The following is an 18,627-nucleotide window of genomic DNA, read 5'->3' as shown; positions in this document are numbered from 1 at the left end:
ACAGCAATGATAAAGGAAACAATTCATCTGACAGGAGAGCCTATAAGATAGCATAGCAGGAGAAATCATGTGTCTAAAATCGGGCTGCCACTTAGATTCATGAGCATTTAGTAGACTTTAACATTTCAACCTTTCTCCACACCATGAAGGCTAGTAAGATGGAGCTCTGTGAGAGAAAACATAACAGTTTTATTTATTTGGAAGTAAAATCCCACTGCACTTGGGTGGGTGCACTACTGAGCAAGCATGCTTAAGGTTGGAGTGTCAGACTTTCAAGGTTTTCCAGATCATGACTGTTCACGATTCATTCTAATGAATCTAGAAATGTTTCTGTTAGGCAATGGGGCTTGCACACTTCTGCCTTAGCTTGATAATAAATTATTGTTATTATTATTGATAAGAAGGAATGTGTTTCACTTAAAATAAAGGTTGTTTTTTTACTTGAGCTCAATTTGCTTTAAGCATAATCCCCATGCATAGGTTGTGGTATTGGGATTGCACCAGCTCACTTGCATCGCTCCTGCTTCCCTCTGCACTGGGCATCACATTTGGATAGATTGTTTGCACATAAGGCCTGATTTATGTAGACTGCATTGTCACAAAATCCAGGAAGCTGGATGGCATGACTCGGCCCTATGCTGCTCTGCAAACGTTCTGTCCCAGGCTGTGGGTGTCACAGGAGCTTGGAAGGCAGGGGTAAGAGAGTCAGCACAATCCTGATCCCTCACTCTGTTCTGATCAAATGTCTGCACAGGACTTGTCTGAATCATGATTTTGCTGTTAATGATTGAGTTAAACAATGACAAAATAATGACTGGTGGGTTTTTAAATTTTTATTTTAAATGGACAATAAAACTTGGTCAAAGTTACTTCTTCTCTGCCAGTTTGTTTTTATGGGGAAATCTTGGGGTTTTTTAGGTTGCAGAAGGGATGAACTGACCAATGGCTCCTGTGGTCTTTTGACTTGTAAAAGTCATGTTGGGAGAGTGTCAGTTGCTAAAAATGTGCCATCACTGTAGCCTGAAATGATGGGTGTTAATTCACAGTGACCAGGGCCATGGACAACACATAGGAAGGCAAGGACTGTGGCCGGAATAGTATACAAAGCGAGCAGGGGCAGGAATTTTTGAACCATCACCAGAACTTCAAAATAAAGTAGTTTTCTCCCTGTGGGTTTGTGCCTAACTCTCACCCTGGCAAAGCTCCCAGCTGGAAGGGCAGGAAGAAGAAAAAGGGGTGTGTTGGGGGAGGGTCATAAAGGAAGAAGCAGCTTTGCTCTGGAGGCAGCAAACTCCTATTGCTATAAAGGCCTCTGAACAACTAAAAACCTGCAATGAATAAAGCTCTATTTATGAATAAATGGCCATGGTTGCAACAGATAAAGGCAGACTCCTAGAAGACAATATCATATTTCAACCATTTCGATATGGCATCTAGTTATTAATAATGCCACTGATGAATCACTTCCCATAAAACATCCTGTAGCAATTTGATAAACTTTTATAAGAACGCTTTCAAGCCAGAGACAGATGCAAACTGCGATAAAAATCTCCACTTTCTAAAAGGCTTGTTAAAAATGGAAGATCTTCAATAGGCACCAAATTAGTTTTTTATATAAGGCATAAGATACTCTTTTTGATAGCCTGGTTCCAAGCAGCCTAGGGATTTAAATTCCAGTAACTGCACCTTGGCCATAGAATGATAGCAAATTGGCAGCCAGCGCCAATTCTCTTCAACTACAAATATTTACAGCTGAGTAGTGAAAACATAGGTACTCCTCTGCCTCTCTTTTGGCTCTCTGGAATGAGATTCCACATCATTAAGAAGCAGGCTGCAATTCACCAGTTCAAAGATACTTTATTGTCTGCTAAGCAGGCTTGCTTTGCAAATTATTCCAAGGCAAGATGCATCGTAATCATCATAAGTTTTCCAAGACACACAGGATGACTTTACCATTATAGAAAAAGCAGCAATGCTTGCCATTTATTTGTACAGGAGCCTCCTTGCAACCAGGATTAGACCCCAGAAAGTCAGTGCAAATTGGATATACACCTAGAGGCACAAAGCCTTCCCCAAAGAATTTAATACACAGATGGGGTTAAGAGACAGTCTTCAGTAATCACACCATTATCGTCTGAAAACTTTACAAGGCAAATATTGTTTCAGCATTTTTTTAATTGGCCAAGTGCTTTAGATCCTCTGCATTGCTCTCTCTTACCTCACAGTTCATGGTAACTTTGTGAGGTAGATTGCAACTTCTACTGAAAGTGCAAAAATGGCATATAGACAGCTATTTCCTGGAGTGATATGTCGCCATTAGGAAATGATTCAGTATCGTAAAGTGTCTTTTTCTATTAAAAACCTGAAGTACATATCACAATATACATGGATGAGAAGCATGGGTCTCCCCCACATCCTTGTGCCATCAGCCCTTAAGTTATCTTGCACATTGTTATCGTCCCTTCCCACAACCTCAGCGCTGGATAAACCGGCTCCGTGAACTTGCAGCGGAACGTGTGCAGATGTGCCATCCCATCTGTCACATTATAGAAAGACAGGAGCCCAGCTTCATAATCCAGAAAAACCCCAACTCGTTCAGGATCATCCTCTGCCTGAATAGGGACTCTCTCCCCGTTCTGGAACGCCCAGTATTCAAAGTCAAACCGTTTGATGCACCAGGACACTCGGTTGCATCCCAAGCGGCAAAGTTCAGAGTCTCCTTTCCTTTTGATGGATGAGTAGGCTGCCCCAATCCACCACCCTTGCCCAGCCTGCAGCACATCCACCTCCCAGTAATGGCTTCCGGCAAAGAAAGAATCTCTGCTCAAGACTTGCCAGACAGTGTCGAATCTCTCTGGGTTTGAGCAGTAAAGTCTTCTCCTCCAGCTGTAGCTTACTGAAAGACGGTCCTCTGATAAAATTAACCTGGGGTGCACGCTATTTATCTCTAGCGTGGGGGATCTTGCATCTGTGGGGGAAAAACATTCATGGGCAACACATCGCAGAGAAACATCTTCAGCAGCAACAACAGTTGAGGAAGGAAATAGCCACAACACACGCTGTTAAAACCAGCAGCCTTATATTGATTGACCTGTCCACATCAAGGACCAGTGGAACTTCCTATGAGACACAAAACCATCATGGTGTCTGCATCAGAAGCCAATGATAAGGATGGAATGAGAAGAGGGGAAAACAGGATGATGACCAGTGAACCTTGCCATGATGGGGGTACAGACACAGTAGTGCTATTTTTGGAACAGCTCCGGGTCCTCCACTGTATCTCGTCCCTAGTTCTGATTTTAAAACCAGCTTTCCCTTGTTTGCTTATGTTACTCTGCAGACTAAGAAATGCAACCCAAGATTTAGCTCAGGCATAGGCAACCTTCGGCCCTCCAGATGTTTTGGCCTACAACTCCCATGATCCCTAGCTAACAGGACCAGTGGTCAGGGAAGATGGGAAATGTAGTCCAAAACACCTGGAGGGCCGACGGTTGCCTATGCCTGATTTAGCCGTTTGTATGAAGGATCAAGCCCAGGGGTGGAGAACCTCTGGCCCTCCACTTGTGCTTAGACTACAACTCCCATCATCCCCTGTCAGCATGGTCAGTGACGATGGAATTGGTAGTCCGGCCACAACTGAATGGTCACAGGTCCTTACCCGCCTTCGCCTGGTCTATACAACAGGATTGGGGATTACTCAAACATCAGTCTCAGGAAGTCCCTCCTTCCCAACTCAGGGGGCAATGGAGGGGGGTTAAAGAGGTGGGTCTTCAGAATACGACAAGCTATCCAACGAAGGTGCTAGATGCACATCTGTGCAAAGGGAATTCCACAATTAAGAGGCTGCCACAGAGAATGCCCTCCCAGGTCACCATAACCTCTGAGGGCTGTGGAACTACCAAGAGGATTCCTCTCCTGACCTTAATACCTGAGAGGGTCTGTAGGGATGGAGATGGTCTTTCAGGGGCCTAAGTCATTTAAGGTGTGAGCATCTTGAATTAGGCCCAAAAATGAGCTGGCAGCCAAAGCAGCTGTTTTTAATAAAGGTTCTATGAGATCTAAAGGCAACTCCAGTCGGTAATCTGGCCTCTGCATTTTGGAACGGTCGAAGTTTCCCAGTCACCTTCAAGGACAGCTCCATGTAGAATGCATTGTAGTAATCTAATCTGGAAGCTACCAGAGCACTGAATATAGTGGCCAAGTCACCTCTGCCCAAAAGGGGCTGTAGCTGGCAAACCAGTCAGGGCTGGAAAATGGCACTTGTGGTCACTGAGGCCACCTGAGCCCCTAGTTAGACAAAGATAAAACCAGGAGCAACTCTAAGCTATGGAGCTGCTCCTTCTAGGGATGTGGAACCCTGTCCATTTGTCCCTGTGAAACTGCTTGGTCAGGGAAGGTCCAGCTCCCTCGGGCTGAGCAAGCAGGCAACTGCTGCTCTAAAATCTAAATTGAAAAACTAACAACTTGCCTCTGTCCCTCTCCAAAGAAAAGATGATTTCAAATGGTGAGCATTCAAATACCAAACTGTTCTAAGATACCGTTTGCTGAGCAGTCAAACATGGGGCTTCTAACCATGGCTGGCAGGATGGAGAAACCAATACGTACGTTTCAAGAAGAGCGCGCGATTGGCGGAAGAGTTTGTTTTCAACAACAGACCGGGGTCCTTCTTCAAGGTGCTGTTAAGGCTGCTGAAGACATCTGAGCAAACAAAAAGTCAAAACAAAGATGCTATTTAGACAACGAGCTGGTGTAAGGGGCTGGACTGAGGAGGAATCATGAGGACCGCCACCCCCCTTCTCCTGAACCTTCCCAAGAACAGGAGGACAGTATAGATTTAGAACAGCGGTTTGCAGAAGGGCATAGTTCAGAGGCTGCCAGCAGCAGAAGCTGGGAAATACTGGAAGAGGAACAACAGGAAGAAGAAGAAGCACCAGGGGAGAGACAGCTGACAGACTCAGTGTCCTTGAAAAGCATTCCTGACCCCCCTCCCAGGACCAGGCAGGCATTGAAAGTAGGAGAACAGAGAGCTCAAAGGCAAATAGCTCAGATTAGCCGCCACTGGAGTGACGCAGAATAGGGGAGATGAAAGCGGATGGGACTTTACTTGGAGCAATGCCGTTAATTAGGGAAGACTGCATTCCTTTGTCACTCTCTGTGAATTATTGAATAAATTGCTTGGTAAGAACTTTTATTGTTTCTCTGATTCTCGGCTGCCACCATGGGAGGGAAGCCTGACAGCTGGTTCATCTGACACGCTAAGCCAAACCAGGAGAAACGTTTTTCTCCATCTCTTGCAATACTAGAACTCCTGAACGTTCAAGGAAGCTGAATTTGGGGAGGTTCCAGAGAGACAAAAAGACATGCTTCTTCACACAGCACATGGTTAAACTATGGAATCTTCTCCCACATGGCTTTGAATGAGGACCCACGGGGGATACGGCTATCGGTGATATCTATGCTCTGCTTCCACACATTCATGTACCTTCCTTGAGCCGAGCCTTGAGTGGTTTCTGCAGGATGGACTGGACGAACTCAAGAAAGCGCAAGAAGTGGTTTGTGACGTGTTCAAACGACATGGGCAACGGAGCCAGCTGCTCTGCAGGGATCAACTGCTTCACTATTTCCTTTTCTGCTGCACAATAGCCCTGCAGAGGAAGACATGAATTCTTAAATGCCTGCCTTCTGATCCCCAGCATCCATGGGGCAGTGTGTGGCGCTCCTTGGGCACAATCCGTGTGGGAGCTGCATGATGCTTCAGGGTTCTGTGAGGCAGGAGAGGCTGGCATCAGTCTGGCGTCAAAAGGACGAACTGGTATTTCTTTATCTCAGAAGCTTGAGAACTAGTGACATAACCAATTAATGAACAAGTATAACAATAAACACACTAGACAAAGGCCTCACCCATACCACCCTTTAATATTGACAGTAAGCTAAAGTGCGTAAGGTAAAGAACCCCTGGACGGTTAATTCTAGTCGAATTTGACTATGGGGTGCAGCACTCATCTCGCTTTCAGGCCGTGTTTGTCCACAGACAGCTTTCCAGGTCATGTGGCCAGCATGACTAAACCGCTTCTGGCGCAACGGAACACTATGATGGAAACCAGAGAACGCCGTTTACCTTCCCGCTGCAGTGGTACCTATTTATCTACTTGCACTGGCGTGCTTTCAAACTGCTAGGTTGGCAGAAGCTGGGACAGAGCAACAGGAGATCACCCCATCGCACAGACTCAAACTGCTGATCTTCCGATCAGCAAGCCCAAGAGGCTCGGTGATTTAGACCACAGCGCTACCCACACCTGTGTAAATGCCCTTGTGAGTAGGCTTTGTCCTGGAGAACTGCCACACGTTTTCGCTGCTGTGGCAGAGACCAGATCACACAAGCAGGATGTGGAAATCGACCAGCATGAAATTCCGGTTCCCATTCACGGTTGCGTTCCTGATAGCAGAGAGGAGCGTGTGAACCTAAGACCCACATTGCAAGACCAGTGGGTGCATAAGTTCCATGCCAGGGCATTGTGTGAATCAACCCTATAATCATAAATCAATTTTTAAAAATGTCAAGGCAGAGGAATGTGCTGCACATATTCTTTCTTTGTCGAAGTTTTGATTGTAGGCTTGGAGGGGCAGGGACCTGCCTGTTTTGCCTGCATTACTTTACAAAGCAACAGGCATGCTGAAGGAGCAACAGTAGGACTCACACCATGGAGAAAATGCTGGATTTTTCATGATAGGGCTTTTCCACACTTTCAACCAGGAAGAGCATCTTCCTACCTTGAGCAAAAGAAGGGCGTCAGGTTGAAGTTGCATGTGCCTGATCCTGTCTGTGAAGCCATCTATGAACCGGATCTGGCCCTCACAAGCCTCTGCCTGTTCTTCATACGCCATCAAGGTATGCTGGGCCTTCTCGTCAATGTATCTCTTGGTCAAAGTTTCCTCCTCGGCAAACAGGAGTCGGAGCTCAGCAAACTTCCCTGCCAGCCAGGTTTTGCTCTCGAACATGTGTGCCTGCAGGTAAAACAAAACAAAACCTCAGCACCAAACCAAGAATGCTGCCAAACACAAATGTTCCAGGGGCCTAGCATGGAAAAGAGAATGCGCTTACAAGCCTTTGCGGAAAGGTTACACTCGGACAACCAAGCTGCCAAGGCCTTAATGGGGCGTTGTAATAATTCAGCAAGATTTGGAGGTCAACAGGCTCCCCACACCTTTGGTGAAGCCCACAAATTTCTCCTCTCATATTTTATTGTGATCTTAAGCATGCAACCATTTTCTTTTTAGTAGAAAAACAACAACTGGAAAATGTGCAGAAATTACACTTCTCTCTCTTTTTGTTGTACAGTGGTACCTCAGGTTACAGACGCTTCAGGTTACAGACTCCGCTAACCCAGAAATAGTACCTCAGGTTAAGAACTTTGCTTCAGGATGAGAACAGAAAACGTGCAGCAGCAGCAGGAGGCCCCATTAACTAAAGTGGTGCTTCAGGTTAAGAACAGTTTCAGGTTAAGAGCGGACCTCCGGAACAAATTAAGTACGTAACCAGAGGTACCACTGTATTCTTTTTTGCTATTCTCTTTTTGGCGCCTGCTTATGACATTTTTGTTTAGGCATGCCTATCCAGACATGTAGATGTTGTTGTGTTTTAAACTTTTTTGACTGTTAATTTTAATTATTTCAAAATGTTTTTAATTGCATCTGTTTTTACCGGTAATCTTGGTATTTCTTGTAAACAGTTTAGAGGGTTCTATTACAATCAAGCAGTGTAAAAACTTTGTTAATTTTATTAACATTTTGTTTATTATTGTTCAATGGTACGCTCCCAAGGTTCTCCCTCACAAAATAGGGATTCCCTGACTGTGATCCATGAGTTTCATTCAGGTGGTCTGCGGCATGTTGGTACATTTGTGGCTGAAGAAGGTGATGCCACATCCATTGCAGTAAATAGTCATATTGATTTTCAATTGCATTTTTAGTGCTTCTTTTACATTTTATCATATTCAACCTTGAATTCCAGAATTAAAGCTGCAGTGCAATAAAATATAAGAGAAGCAATAACAATACAATTGAAAAACATACAGCGTCTAGCACAGCACATGCCAATCACTACAGTAAGACCCTCAGCGTTTTTTGAGTGGTTGGGGTGGGGAGTTTGGGAACTGTGGCTCTAAAGCACATTGTCAGAGGGCTAGATCATGAGCTATCTCCTTTTTGCTCTTTTCCCATTCAAAACCCAGCACCTGCCCTTCTCACACCCAGTTAAAGGAGACTGGAGTCCCATCTCTTTTCTCCTGCAGAGAGAAAAGCATCTTGCAGAGCGTGGCTTTGAGCAAACAGTGGGAGGACAAAGGGTGAAGCATTCATCCGCAGCAACCATCTGCCTCCTGAGGCTGCTTTTCAAACAACAAGGCTGCTCAAACTCTGGCCCATTTCCTGCCTGATCCTTTGCCAAAAGCTGGCCTAAGAGGCACCAAGTGTTTCAGCAAAGTTATTTACAGTTAAGAAGATGTGGACTGGATGGATGGACGGATGGGAGGCCACTTGGAGCCCCATGTATGATGCCCAGGGCTTTCTAAAGGAAGAACAGCATTTAGGTGGCACTGTGGGTTAAACCACAGAGCCTAGGACTTGCCAATCAGAAGGTCGGCGGTTTGAATCCCCGCGACGGGGTGAGCTCCCGTTGCTCGGTCCCTGCTCCTGCCAACCTAGCAGTTTGAAAGCACCTCAAAGTGCAAGTAGATAAATAGGTACCGCTCTGGCGGGAAGGTAAACGACGTTTCCGTGCGCTGCTCTGGTTTGCCAGAAGCGGCTTAGTCATGCTGGCCACATGACCCGGAAGCTGTACGCCGGCTCCCTCGGCCAATAAAGCGAGATGAGCGCCGCAACCCCAGAGTCATCCGCAACTGGACCTAATGGTCAGGGGTCCCTTTACCTTTACCTAAAAGAAACACAGAACTGGTGTAGGTGCTAAAAGTTTGAGCTGAACATTGATGAGAGTCCTTAAGGTAGCTGTACCTTTCAGGGGGGGCAGGTGTGGAGAGAGGAAGCAACCTGTGGAGGTGTGATTCTGAGTGGATAAAATGCCAGAGGGGAATGCACAAGAGGTAAAGTAAAAGTAAAGGAGCCCTGGACGGTAAAGTCCAGTCAAAGGCCACTATGGGGTTGTGGCACTCATTTTGCTTTCAGGTCGAGGGAGCCGGCGTTTGTCCACAGACAGTTTTCCGGGTCACGTGGCCAGCATGACCAAACTGCTTCTGGCGCAACGGGACAGTGTGACGGAAACCAGAGCGCACGGAAACGCCGTTTACCTTACCGCCACAGTAGTACCTATTTATCTACTTGCACTGGCGTGCTTTTGAACTGCTAGGTTAGCAGGAGCTGGGTCAGAGTAACGGGAGCTTGCCCTGTCAAGGGGATTCGAACTGCCAACCTTCTGATCAGCAAGCCCAAGACGCTCAGGGGTTTAGACCACAGCGCCACCCGCGTCCCTGGAATGCACATGAACACTCCTGCAGGCACACAACTGTGTTTGCAGCCTCTACAACTGCAAACATAGGGGGGGAAACAAATATCCTCCCAAAGCAGCGCCCATGTGCAGTTCAGCCTTGAATCCAGAAGGTTGCTATACTAATGCTAATAATAAGCCTGGCATAAGAAGTGGCAGCCAGCCAATTCAAACATTGTGGGTGGGGAGGCTCCTGTGGCTCTGATGACCTGCAGCTTTTCTGCCCTTTGGTCCACAGGCCAAGGAGTGGCCCAGCTCGGGTTGGATCAATGGCTTAAGCAGCCTGCTTTGCATGCAGCAGAATTCATTTTAGTTAGAGAGAAAAATGAGCCTGGGTGTCGTTATAAATTTGGTGAGGATGAATGCATCCTCCTTGCGATATATCGTGCCTAACTTCCTTTTCCCTAGTTCACCCCGTCACCTGCAATCTCTTGTTGAGATCCAGCACAGCACAGACACAAGATCACTAGCAGGTCACTGACAGCTGGGCCACAGCCACCTTTCACAGTTGCCCCATGGGGTGGGAAAGGGAAGTTAATGAGTCTGCATGGTACAGTCACACCTTGGTTTTCGAACAGCTTAGTTCTCAAACGCCTTGGCTCCCAAACGCCGCAAACCCGGAAGTGACTGTTCCGGTTTGAGAATTATTTTTGGAAGCCAAACATCTGACGGGGCTTCCGCAGCTTCCGATTGGCTGCAGGAGCTTCCTGAGGCCAATCAGAAACCACACTTTGGTTTCCGAATATTTTGGAAGTCAAACGGACTTCCGGAACAGATTCCGTTTGATTTCTAAGATAAGACTGTACTTCATATGTAAACTTGGAAGCACCCCATTCCTTGACATCGTTGTGATCCCGTCCAATTTGGCCCCCAAGGACACTATGCAAATAAATAGTACCATCATTATGGAGATTAGCACATTTTGATTTACCTTAAGCTCATTAGTAGCTTCTTCTATATGTTTTATGTTGTCAACTTCCTGCTTCTTCTTCAGGGTCAACTGCTTCAAATACGACCTCATGATTTCCTGTTTTACCCAGTGTAGAAAGGACACATCACTGATTGTGACCACTTCAGACCTTCAGTTGCAACTTCTAATCTGTTCAACAAGTAGATTCTTCAACTAAAGATTCAGCTTTGCAAGCAAGTCCACAAAATATATAAGCTCACCAGTGTGTTTCTGCTAAGCATATATACCAGTCACCCATGATATTCACTGTGCATTTTTCTTCCCGTTAACGTGAATTAATTCTCTTCCATGGGGGGACCAATTTAATTAGCAAGGCTGAAAGTTAATTTTGAAGCTACTTTGGAGCTGGTGTGTTCTTCAGTTCCAGGATGATCTTAGAGGGATTCATTCCCACTTTGCCTATTCAGGTCTGGTACAAAGTGCCACTCGTTCTTTTTCCCTGTACAGTAAAGATGCTGAAACAGCAAAAAGAATTGTGTCCCCATTTCCAGGGAGCCATGTGGGGATGGGGAAGAGGGCTTGGCAATTTAACAATCACACATGCGCCACTCACAGCCGACAGCACCACACACTGTACTTTGCCATTTAAACCTGGACATTTTTGGAACCATATCAAAAAGCAAAATGTGATGTTTGGGGGAACATGCCTTGCTTTAAGTTCCCCATTTACAGAATGGGAACAATACTGGACCGACCTCTTAGGGTTGTCAACAGCACAAAGGCAATAAACTGCATTACACTATCTGAAGGAAAAAGGAAAAGGTAAAGGTAAAGGGACCCCTGACCATTAGGTCCAGTTGTGACCAACTCTGGGGTTGCAGCGCTCATCTTGCTTTATTGGCCGAGGGAGCCGGCATACAGCTTCCAGGTCATGTGGCCAGCATGACTAAGCCGCTTTTGGCAAACCAGAGCAGCGCACGGAAACGCCATTTACCTTCCCACTGGAGAGGTACCTATTTATCTACTTGCACTTGATGTGATTTCAAACTGCTAGGTTGGCAGAAGCAGGGACTGAGCAACGGGAGCTCAGCCCGTCGTGGGGATTCAAATCGCCGACCTTCTGATCGGCAAGTCCTAGGCTCTGTGGTTTAACCCACAGCGCCACCCGCGTCCCACATCTGAAGAATAATTAGATCAAAAATAATTGGCTATGAATGAGCATGTAGGGGGAAGAGATCAAAATGCCACCTTTATTAGACCTAACAAAAACACGGTGCCAACTTTCTGGCTAGCTCTTCCCCTGTCTACTGTCTCTGCTATTTCCCCTATCCTCTGCATTGTAAAGGAAAAGAGAGCAGAAGTGAATTCTGATTAGTGCTAGAGAAAGATTTGGCTGTGTCTGCCATGTTCTGCATTTCCCAAAGTAGATTCTTCTGTAATTTTTTTGCCCCAACACGCCTCTTTGTAATCCGAGATGCTCTTGCACAAGGCACCGTTCTATCCCAATTACACTGCAGAGATGTGGCACTTACCATTTTGTGGTATAAGAGAGAGTGAGAAAATAAGGACCCAGACCCAGAATTCTCAGGCACATGATATAACACAAAAATTAGCAGGCAAAGGAGGGGGAAGGTTGCCAGGAGGAGGTGAGGTGAACCAAAAACCATGTAGTTTTAACTGATTTTAATATTATAATTTTACACTATTGTAATCTGCCCTGGGACCTATGGTGAAGGGCAGATAAGAAATCTAATACAGTAAGTATTAACCAATAACAATAGTTGCAAGTGGGATGACTGCTTATTTAAGCTTGCCAACAGAGCAGAAACAAAACTCTATGGCTTGCTCCTTTGCCTTTAACAGCAGCTTGCTCTAGTGAAGGGAATATATTCACAACAGGGATATAAATGACAGCACACATCATCTGGAGATCAAACTGCTGCTAAAGGCCTCTATAGGCTGGTAGAGAAGTTAGGAACCCTCACATCCATTTTTTTGCAGAACTGGTTGAGAACATACTACACATTTTGAGACATTGTGAAACAAGCTGTTAACCCTAATACAGGAAAGAAACTATCAGAAGAGCTACCTAAAGTTTAGAGGGACGGTGGTAATAATTTGGGATGCCCTGGGTGTTAGGGTTGTGCTTCTTCTGGGGTAGATTGTCCACCATCCTGCATGCAACGGTGGCTACACGCTGGGATCAACTTCGGCTGGCTGGCTAAACCAGCTGAGGGTAGCCGATGGGGCTCAAACCTTTGGTGAATTAGGGTCTTTCCCTGCATGCAGAAACGGGCTCTGGTGGATTGAAAAGGAAAACTCTGAACCTAAAGCTCCACTGCCCTGCAGGATATCGTTGGGAAAAGAACCAGCTAAGGAGTAAACCCAACACAAATCTGGAGTCCCTAAGAATGACTCATTTTATGTCTCCTTCCGGCAATTCCTGCAGCCAAGCTGGTTGGACCCCATCAGCGAGGCCAAGAGAGGGGTCTGGTCATCTGGGCAGCCCAGGAACTCCATCCACACTGCCCAGGCTTGCGCCCAGGGAGGTCATTTCAGTGCTGCTAACCCGGGGTTTGACTTCACCCGGGTAGGTGTCTCTCAAGGCAGACAGATGCCAACAACCATTTTAATAAATTCCACATAGATAGCTAGGTTAGTCTGTTACAGTAAGCATCAAATACAGTCATACCTCGGGTTGAAGTTGCTTCAGGTTGAGCGCTTTCGGGTTGCGCTCCGCGGCGACCCGGAAGTAACAACGCGTTACTTCCGGGTTTCGCCGCATGCGCAGACGCTCAAAATGACATCACGCGCATGTGCAGAAGCGGCGAATCACAACCTGCGCAGACGCGGGTTGCGTTCGCTTCAGGATGCAAACGGGGCTCTGGAATGGATGCCGTTCATATCCAGAGATACCACTGTATAATCTTTTGGCACCTTTAAAGAGGATTAACAGATTTATTATGGCATCCGTTTTAGTGGACTTGAGACCCCATGCCCACTTAAGCTATAATAAATCCAGTTATCTTTAAAAGTGTCACGACACTTCCTCTCCGCAACTCTTGGAATCGTTTAGCCATGGAAAATCTTACGAGCGGATGGGTGTGGCTCTCCAGATGTCGACGGACCATCATCCCTGGCCTAAGGGCTGGAGCTGATGGGAGTCGGAATGCGATCACGTCTGAAAGGACACAAATCCCTCCCCTCCCCACCCAAAAGAAAGAGAACACGGAAGAACTTTTGTGTCCGCGTACCCGCTTGCTCTCCGCCGCCTGGGCGATGAGATTCACTCGGTGTCCGCGGTGGAGGCCCAGAGCCGGGCAGAGCGCGCACACGCACTGCGCGCACTCTTCGCAAAACAGCTCCAGAGGGCGCCCGCGGTGCTCGGCGCACCAGCGCTCCCGCTCCTGCAAGGCGCGCAACTCCGCTGCCGCCTCGCCGGCTGCGCACACGCGGTGGCCTCGGAAAGCCGCGCCGGGTTCCCCGTCCGCTGCGCCGTGGGGTCGCGCGTGGGTCTCGCACAGCGACATCAGGCAGGTGAGGCAGCTCCATTCCGCCCGGCGCGGCGCGCCCTGGGCGCACAGATCGCAAGGCGCGACCGCGGCTCCCGCCGGCACCACCTCCTGCTCCCGCCGCGCCATCGGCTCCAGGACGCGCGAGAGGGAACCGGGCGGGAGGGAGAGAGGCGGGCTGGGGGGCGGAGCGGGGCCGGGCAGCCTGCTCCGACAGCTGGGAATGGGAAGGCGAAACTTAGGGAGATCTGGCGTGGAGAGGGGCATAGGCAGTGCCGGATTTCCGTATAAGCTAAAACAAGCTATAGCTTAGGGCCCCACTCTCTTGGGGGCCTCGGGAAAAAAGAGCTGGATGTACATTTCCAAAATATAAGATAAAAAACAAAAACAAAATAAAACCTACATACAGCAACAGTGTTTGATGTTGTGTGGTGAAAGTTATGGGCCCCGCCTGCTATTCTGCTCCCTAAAATATCACTGGTTTGCTCATTTCTATATATAGGGTGCCTACATTCTGCAATGGAAGGACAGATCGTGAAGCTGAGGCTCCAATACTTTGGCCACCTCATGAGAAGAGAAGACTCCCTGGAAAAGACCCTGATGTCGGGAAAGATTTAAGGACACAAGGAGAAGGGGACGACAGAGGACGAGATGGTTGGACAGTGTTATCAAAGCTACCAGCATGAGTTTGACCAAACTGTGGGAGGCAGTGGAAGACAGGAGTGTCTGGCGTGCTCTGGTCCATGGGGTTACAAAGAGTCGTACACAACTAAACAACAACATTCTGCAAGGACTGCTTGCATGGAAACATGTGCAAATGGCTTTAGATACCCATTAGGTCCATAAATTACCATATAGCATATATTCAGCACAAAAAACAGCGAGAATTTGTTGCTGACAAAGGACAGCTGGACATATAAAGGGCCCCCCATTACCTTCGGGCTTCATCAAACCTAAATCCGGCCCTGGGCATGGGCGTGGCCAAGGGGGGAGGTACGAAGGGGCAGCTGCCCCCATAAATCAATAAAAATGCATAGCAAACTGAGGTTCTACCCCCACCCGAAAAATCCTGGCTATGCCCATAGAGAGGGGAGATTCACGAAGAGAGCGGACGCAGCGGGTGGGGGCAGGATTTGAATTGGTCCACCAGCTGGATCATAGCATTGCAGAGTGAAAGCATTGGACGTCGCCAGGTTTTATGTTAGAAGGGCAGGACACCCACCTGTCATCCTCTATTTGGCTCTGTCTAGAAATCAGCCCTGAGTGCTCACTGGAAGGACAGATCCTGAAGCTGAGACTCCAATACTTTGGCCACCTCATGAGAAGAGAAGACTCCCTGGAAAAGACCCTGATATTGGGAAAGATGGAGGGCACAAGAGAAGGGGACGACAGAGGACGAGATGGTTGGACAGTGTTCTTGAAGCTACCAGCATGAGTTTGACCAAACTCTGGGAGGCAGTGGAAGATAGGAGTGCCTGGCGTACTCTGGTCCAGGGGGTCACGAAGAGTCGGACACAACTAAACAACAAAGTAGATTCGGAATGAAATGCCTCAAGTTTTTTTCAAACTACTTTCTTTTGACCCAAAGTCAAGACATCTTTCTACAATTTCTACTTTTAGTGCTTTAAAAAAAAGAAACACTAGATCCTCACCCTCTGGGTTTAAGGATATGGCTAGCTTCCGGAGATCTTGCAGTGGGGGATCGGCCAGACCAACATTGAAATGAGGCCAGTAAGACTCAGTCCCTTCACACCGTGTGATAATGTAGGAAAGCTAGAGTGGATGGTGAAAGGGTTGTTGAGAGAGGCTTCCCTTTGCCAAAAGGCCCTGGGCACATAGACAGGGAAGAATGTTAAGAGAACACCCTGCCTCTGAGCATGTGTGCCGCCCCTGCCCAACCCCCAAGGGAGCAAAGATTTTAAAACATTGAAGTCCAGCTCTCTACATGTTCAAGCACATGCAACTCAAGGTTGCTTTTTGAGAACGTAATTACAACCCTAAATGTAAGGGCAGCAGCATGACACACAAAACCTAAGTGTATCCCTGTACATATTAACCGCATACACTATTGGCAATACTTCTTGACCATATATAGATGTTTTCTTCATTCAGAATCATTGCCCGATACAGTGAGATGGTATCTCTGCTTCTGCCCCCAGCAGATATTTCACACTGGCTAAAGCCATTCCACCTGTTATATCAGGGTGAGGTCAAGAAGTCTGAACCGTACTTTGTACTTTGAAGTGCCAACCAGATAGGATTTCTACATGTAGCAAACTCACACCAGCAAGAAATAGAACTTCTCATGTTCTAGCTTACTACTGGAAGAGATTTTCTTTATTTTTCTATGCTTTCTACTTTGACCATTTTCAGTGGAAAGCACAATGAAAACATGGTCTCAGTGTGCTGTAGCAATGAATGGCAAATTCAGTGTTCAGAATTAGGAAAGCAATTAAAAAAATAAACAGCTGGTATGATGCCTTCATAAAAAAAATATGGTGCGGCTGTCTTTTGAATACTGAGTACAATTTGGGTAGCCCCATCTTAACTGGGACTTTTAAAAGTTTGTGTTAATGTTTCCACTGATATGCAATTCATAAATCAGAGGCAAATGTTAATGAGGTTTCCAAACCTGCTCCCATTTGGAATCATGTAATTTAACAGAATTTCATATTCTGTGCTTAAATCATGACCAATAGCTACAGAGATCCAACACTGTACTCGAGTGTGAGAAGAAGCAACACAAAGTTGTATAAGTGTACATCATACATTTATTACTGAACAACCCTCTCAACTCCAAAATTGGGCACAGGGATTAAAAATAAAAATTCATTGCACTACTTAGTAAAGCATTACTAGTAACTCTCATAAAAAATGTACAAATTTTGTTAAAAATTTATCAAGCCTTCAAATGATTTGGTTACAGATATTTATAATACATTTAAAACTACATGTTAAATGATACAATGGAGTATGATTTTTTTGAAGAAAACACTTGACAAATATGATTCTAACAAAACCCATAAGCTTTCATAATCATTAGCAGGTTTGCAACACAAAATAGCAAAATGAGGTAACTGAAGGTACCAAAGAAGGGAGAGAAGGTGAGAGAGATCCACAGCTCTCTTAGGCCATTTAATAGTAACCAAGATTGCAAGGTGTTTTTTGGAAAGCAAAATAAAAGGAGTTGGTAAATCCCAAATATTACAAGAGGTGTAAATGTTAACAGCGGCGACAAATATCACATTCTGGAGACTGTACAAAACTCTATACAAAAGAAATTACTTTACACAAAATAAATCTGTAAAGAAAGCCACAAAGTGAGACCTTAGAGAGATCCATAAGGCCTTTATACCCATTTTTTTTTATTGTTTTAAAAAAGACAGAAGGTCAAATTAAGTTGACAATTCATGCAAATAAAACCCCAGCAGTGCCAACATGATAAAGCCAACTTTTCTTTTCTTCCTTTAGTGGGAGAGGTAGGGATAAGGGGACAAAGGCTACCCAAAACAATTCGGTGCTCTTAGGCACCACTGAGGGCTGTGGAATTAGACACACAGAAATGGTGCGTTATGCATGGCAGTTAACGGCTGAGCATGAATCCTCTTCTCCCGGGAGCAATGGGTTAAGAACTCCCCTGCAGCCGACCAGAGCTGGTTGAGAACACATGCACATGTGTGTCTTACAGACACTTAACCACAGGAAGCATATCTGCACACATCTGCAAGAGTCCCACGCAAACAAGTCGTTCAAAGAAGAGATCAGCCACAGGAGTGCAATCATTAAGTTCAGTATACTACAAGAGTAGTCCCTACTGCAGCCCTATCCCTCCGCCAACAGCCTCACTCAAATGAAACTGGGAATTGAGGGACAAGATGCCCCACTGGAATATGGATCCAGATTCAGTGCCCAAGTCCCCCCTTCTCAGAATTAGTGTTTATGTGCCTTGTTAGTCTGTTACAGAGAAAGTGCCTTATTTCTATGCTTTGACAGTGGACACAGAGTGGGGTAGTGTTACGATTCGATTTGTAAAAATCTTTTGTCCAGCAATATAAAAAAAGACCCAAAAGTATTGTAAAACATGTGTGGCAATGCTTCTCCCCAACCTCCCAACCCATGATTTTGTTTGCTTAAAAAAATAAAGTTTACTATGTGCAATTTAACCTTTTTGACATGTTCCGGCGATTCCTTATAGCACACACTGAGGGGGGAACTAAGAATTGTAAAGCTGTCATACACAGTATGTCAAACTGTTCCATTTGCTTCGTTAACATTGATTTCTTGACACTATGGATAGACTAAGGTGCCTAGCTACAGAGGCAAACAGTATCTGAAACAAAGTGGAGGGGGATTGTGCTTTTAGTTTTGCAAAACCACAAGCTGCGATTGGTCAGCAGAGCCTTCGGAAAGAAGGGTGATTTACAACCAACACCATTCCTGGACGAATAAACAGACTTAACACATAGCAGCATACCAAAAAGAATAAGAAAAAAGCATCAAAAGGGCACAAACTTAAAGCCAACTGGCAGCAGGTTGCAGCAATATTGCTAGCTGTGGCGCTTGTGCTGTTGCGACCACAAACTATGGCGCACAGAATGCAAGAGAAACGCAAAGGATCCACAAAGAAATGTGCAGCTCTTGGGAGAACTACGGTAGCCATGTTGTGTATTGAAAAAGAAAGTGTAAGAATGCAAGTCTGAAATGTG

At 46.1% G+C, this 18,627-nt stretch overlaps 1 protein-coding gene across 1 annotated transcript; it reads right to left on the bottom strand.

The window, feature by feature from the left end:
- Window positions 1-1,837: 1,837 nt before the first annotated feature.
- On the bottom strand, window positions 1,838-14,190 carry TRIM14 (tripartite motif containing 14). Its single transcript, XM_080986861.1, has 6 exons — window positions 13,664-14,190; window positions 10,431-10,526; window positions 6,772-7,005; window positions 5,483-5,645; window positions 4,606-4,698; window positions 1,838-2,968 (listed from the first exon to the last, which is right to left on the bottom strand). The coding sequence occupies exons 1-6, from the start codon at window positions 14,186-14,188 to the stop codon at window positions 2,433-2,435; spliced, it is 1,647 nt and encodes a 548-aa protein (XP_080842987.1). The 5' UTR covers window positions 14,189-14,190; the 3' UTR covers window positions 1,838-2,432.
- Between the last annotated feature and the right edge of the window lie 4,437 nt (window positions 14,191-18,627).

The sequence above is a fragment of the Podarcis pityusensis genome (assembly GCF_964106645.2).
Source record: "Podarcis pityusensis genome assembly, chromosome: 17".
Lineage (NCBI taxonomy): Eukaryota > Metazoa > Chordata > Lepidosauria > Squamata > Lacertidae > Podarcis > Podarcis pityusensis.
The sequence above is the reverse complement of the archived record's forward strand: the minus strand, read 5'-3'. Positions and strand labels throughout refer to the sequence as shown.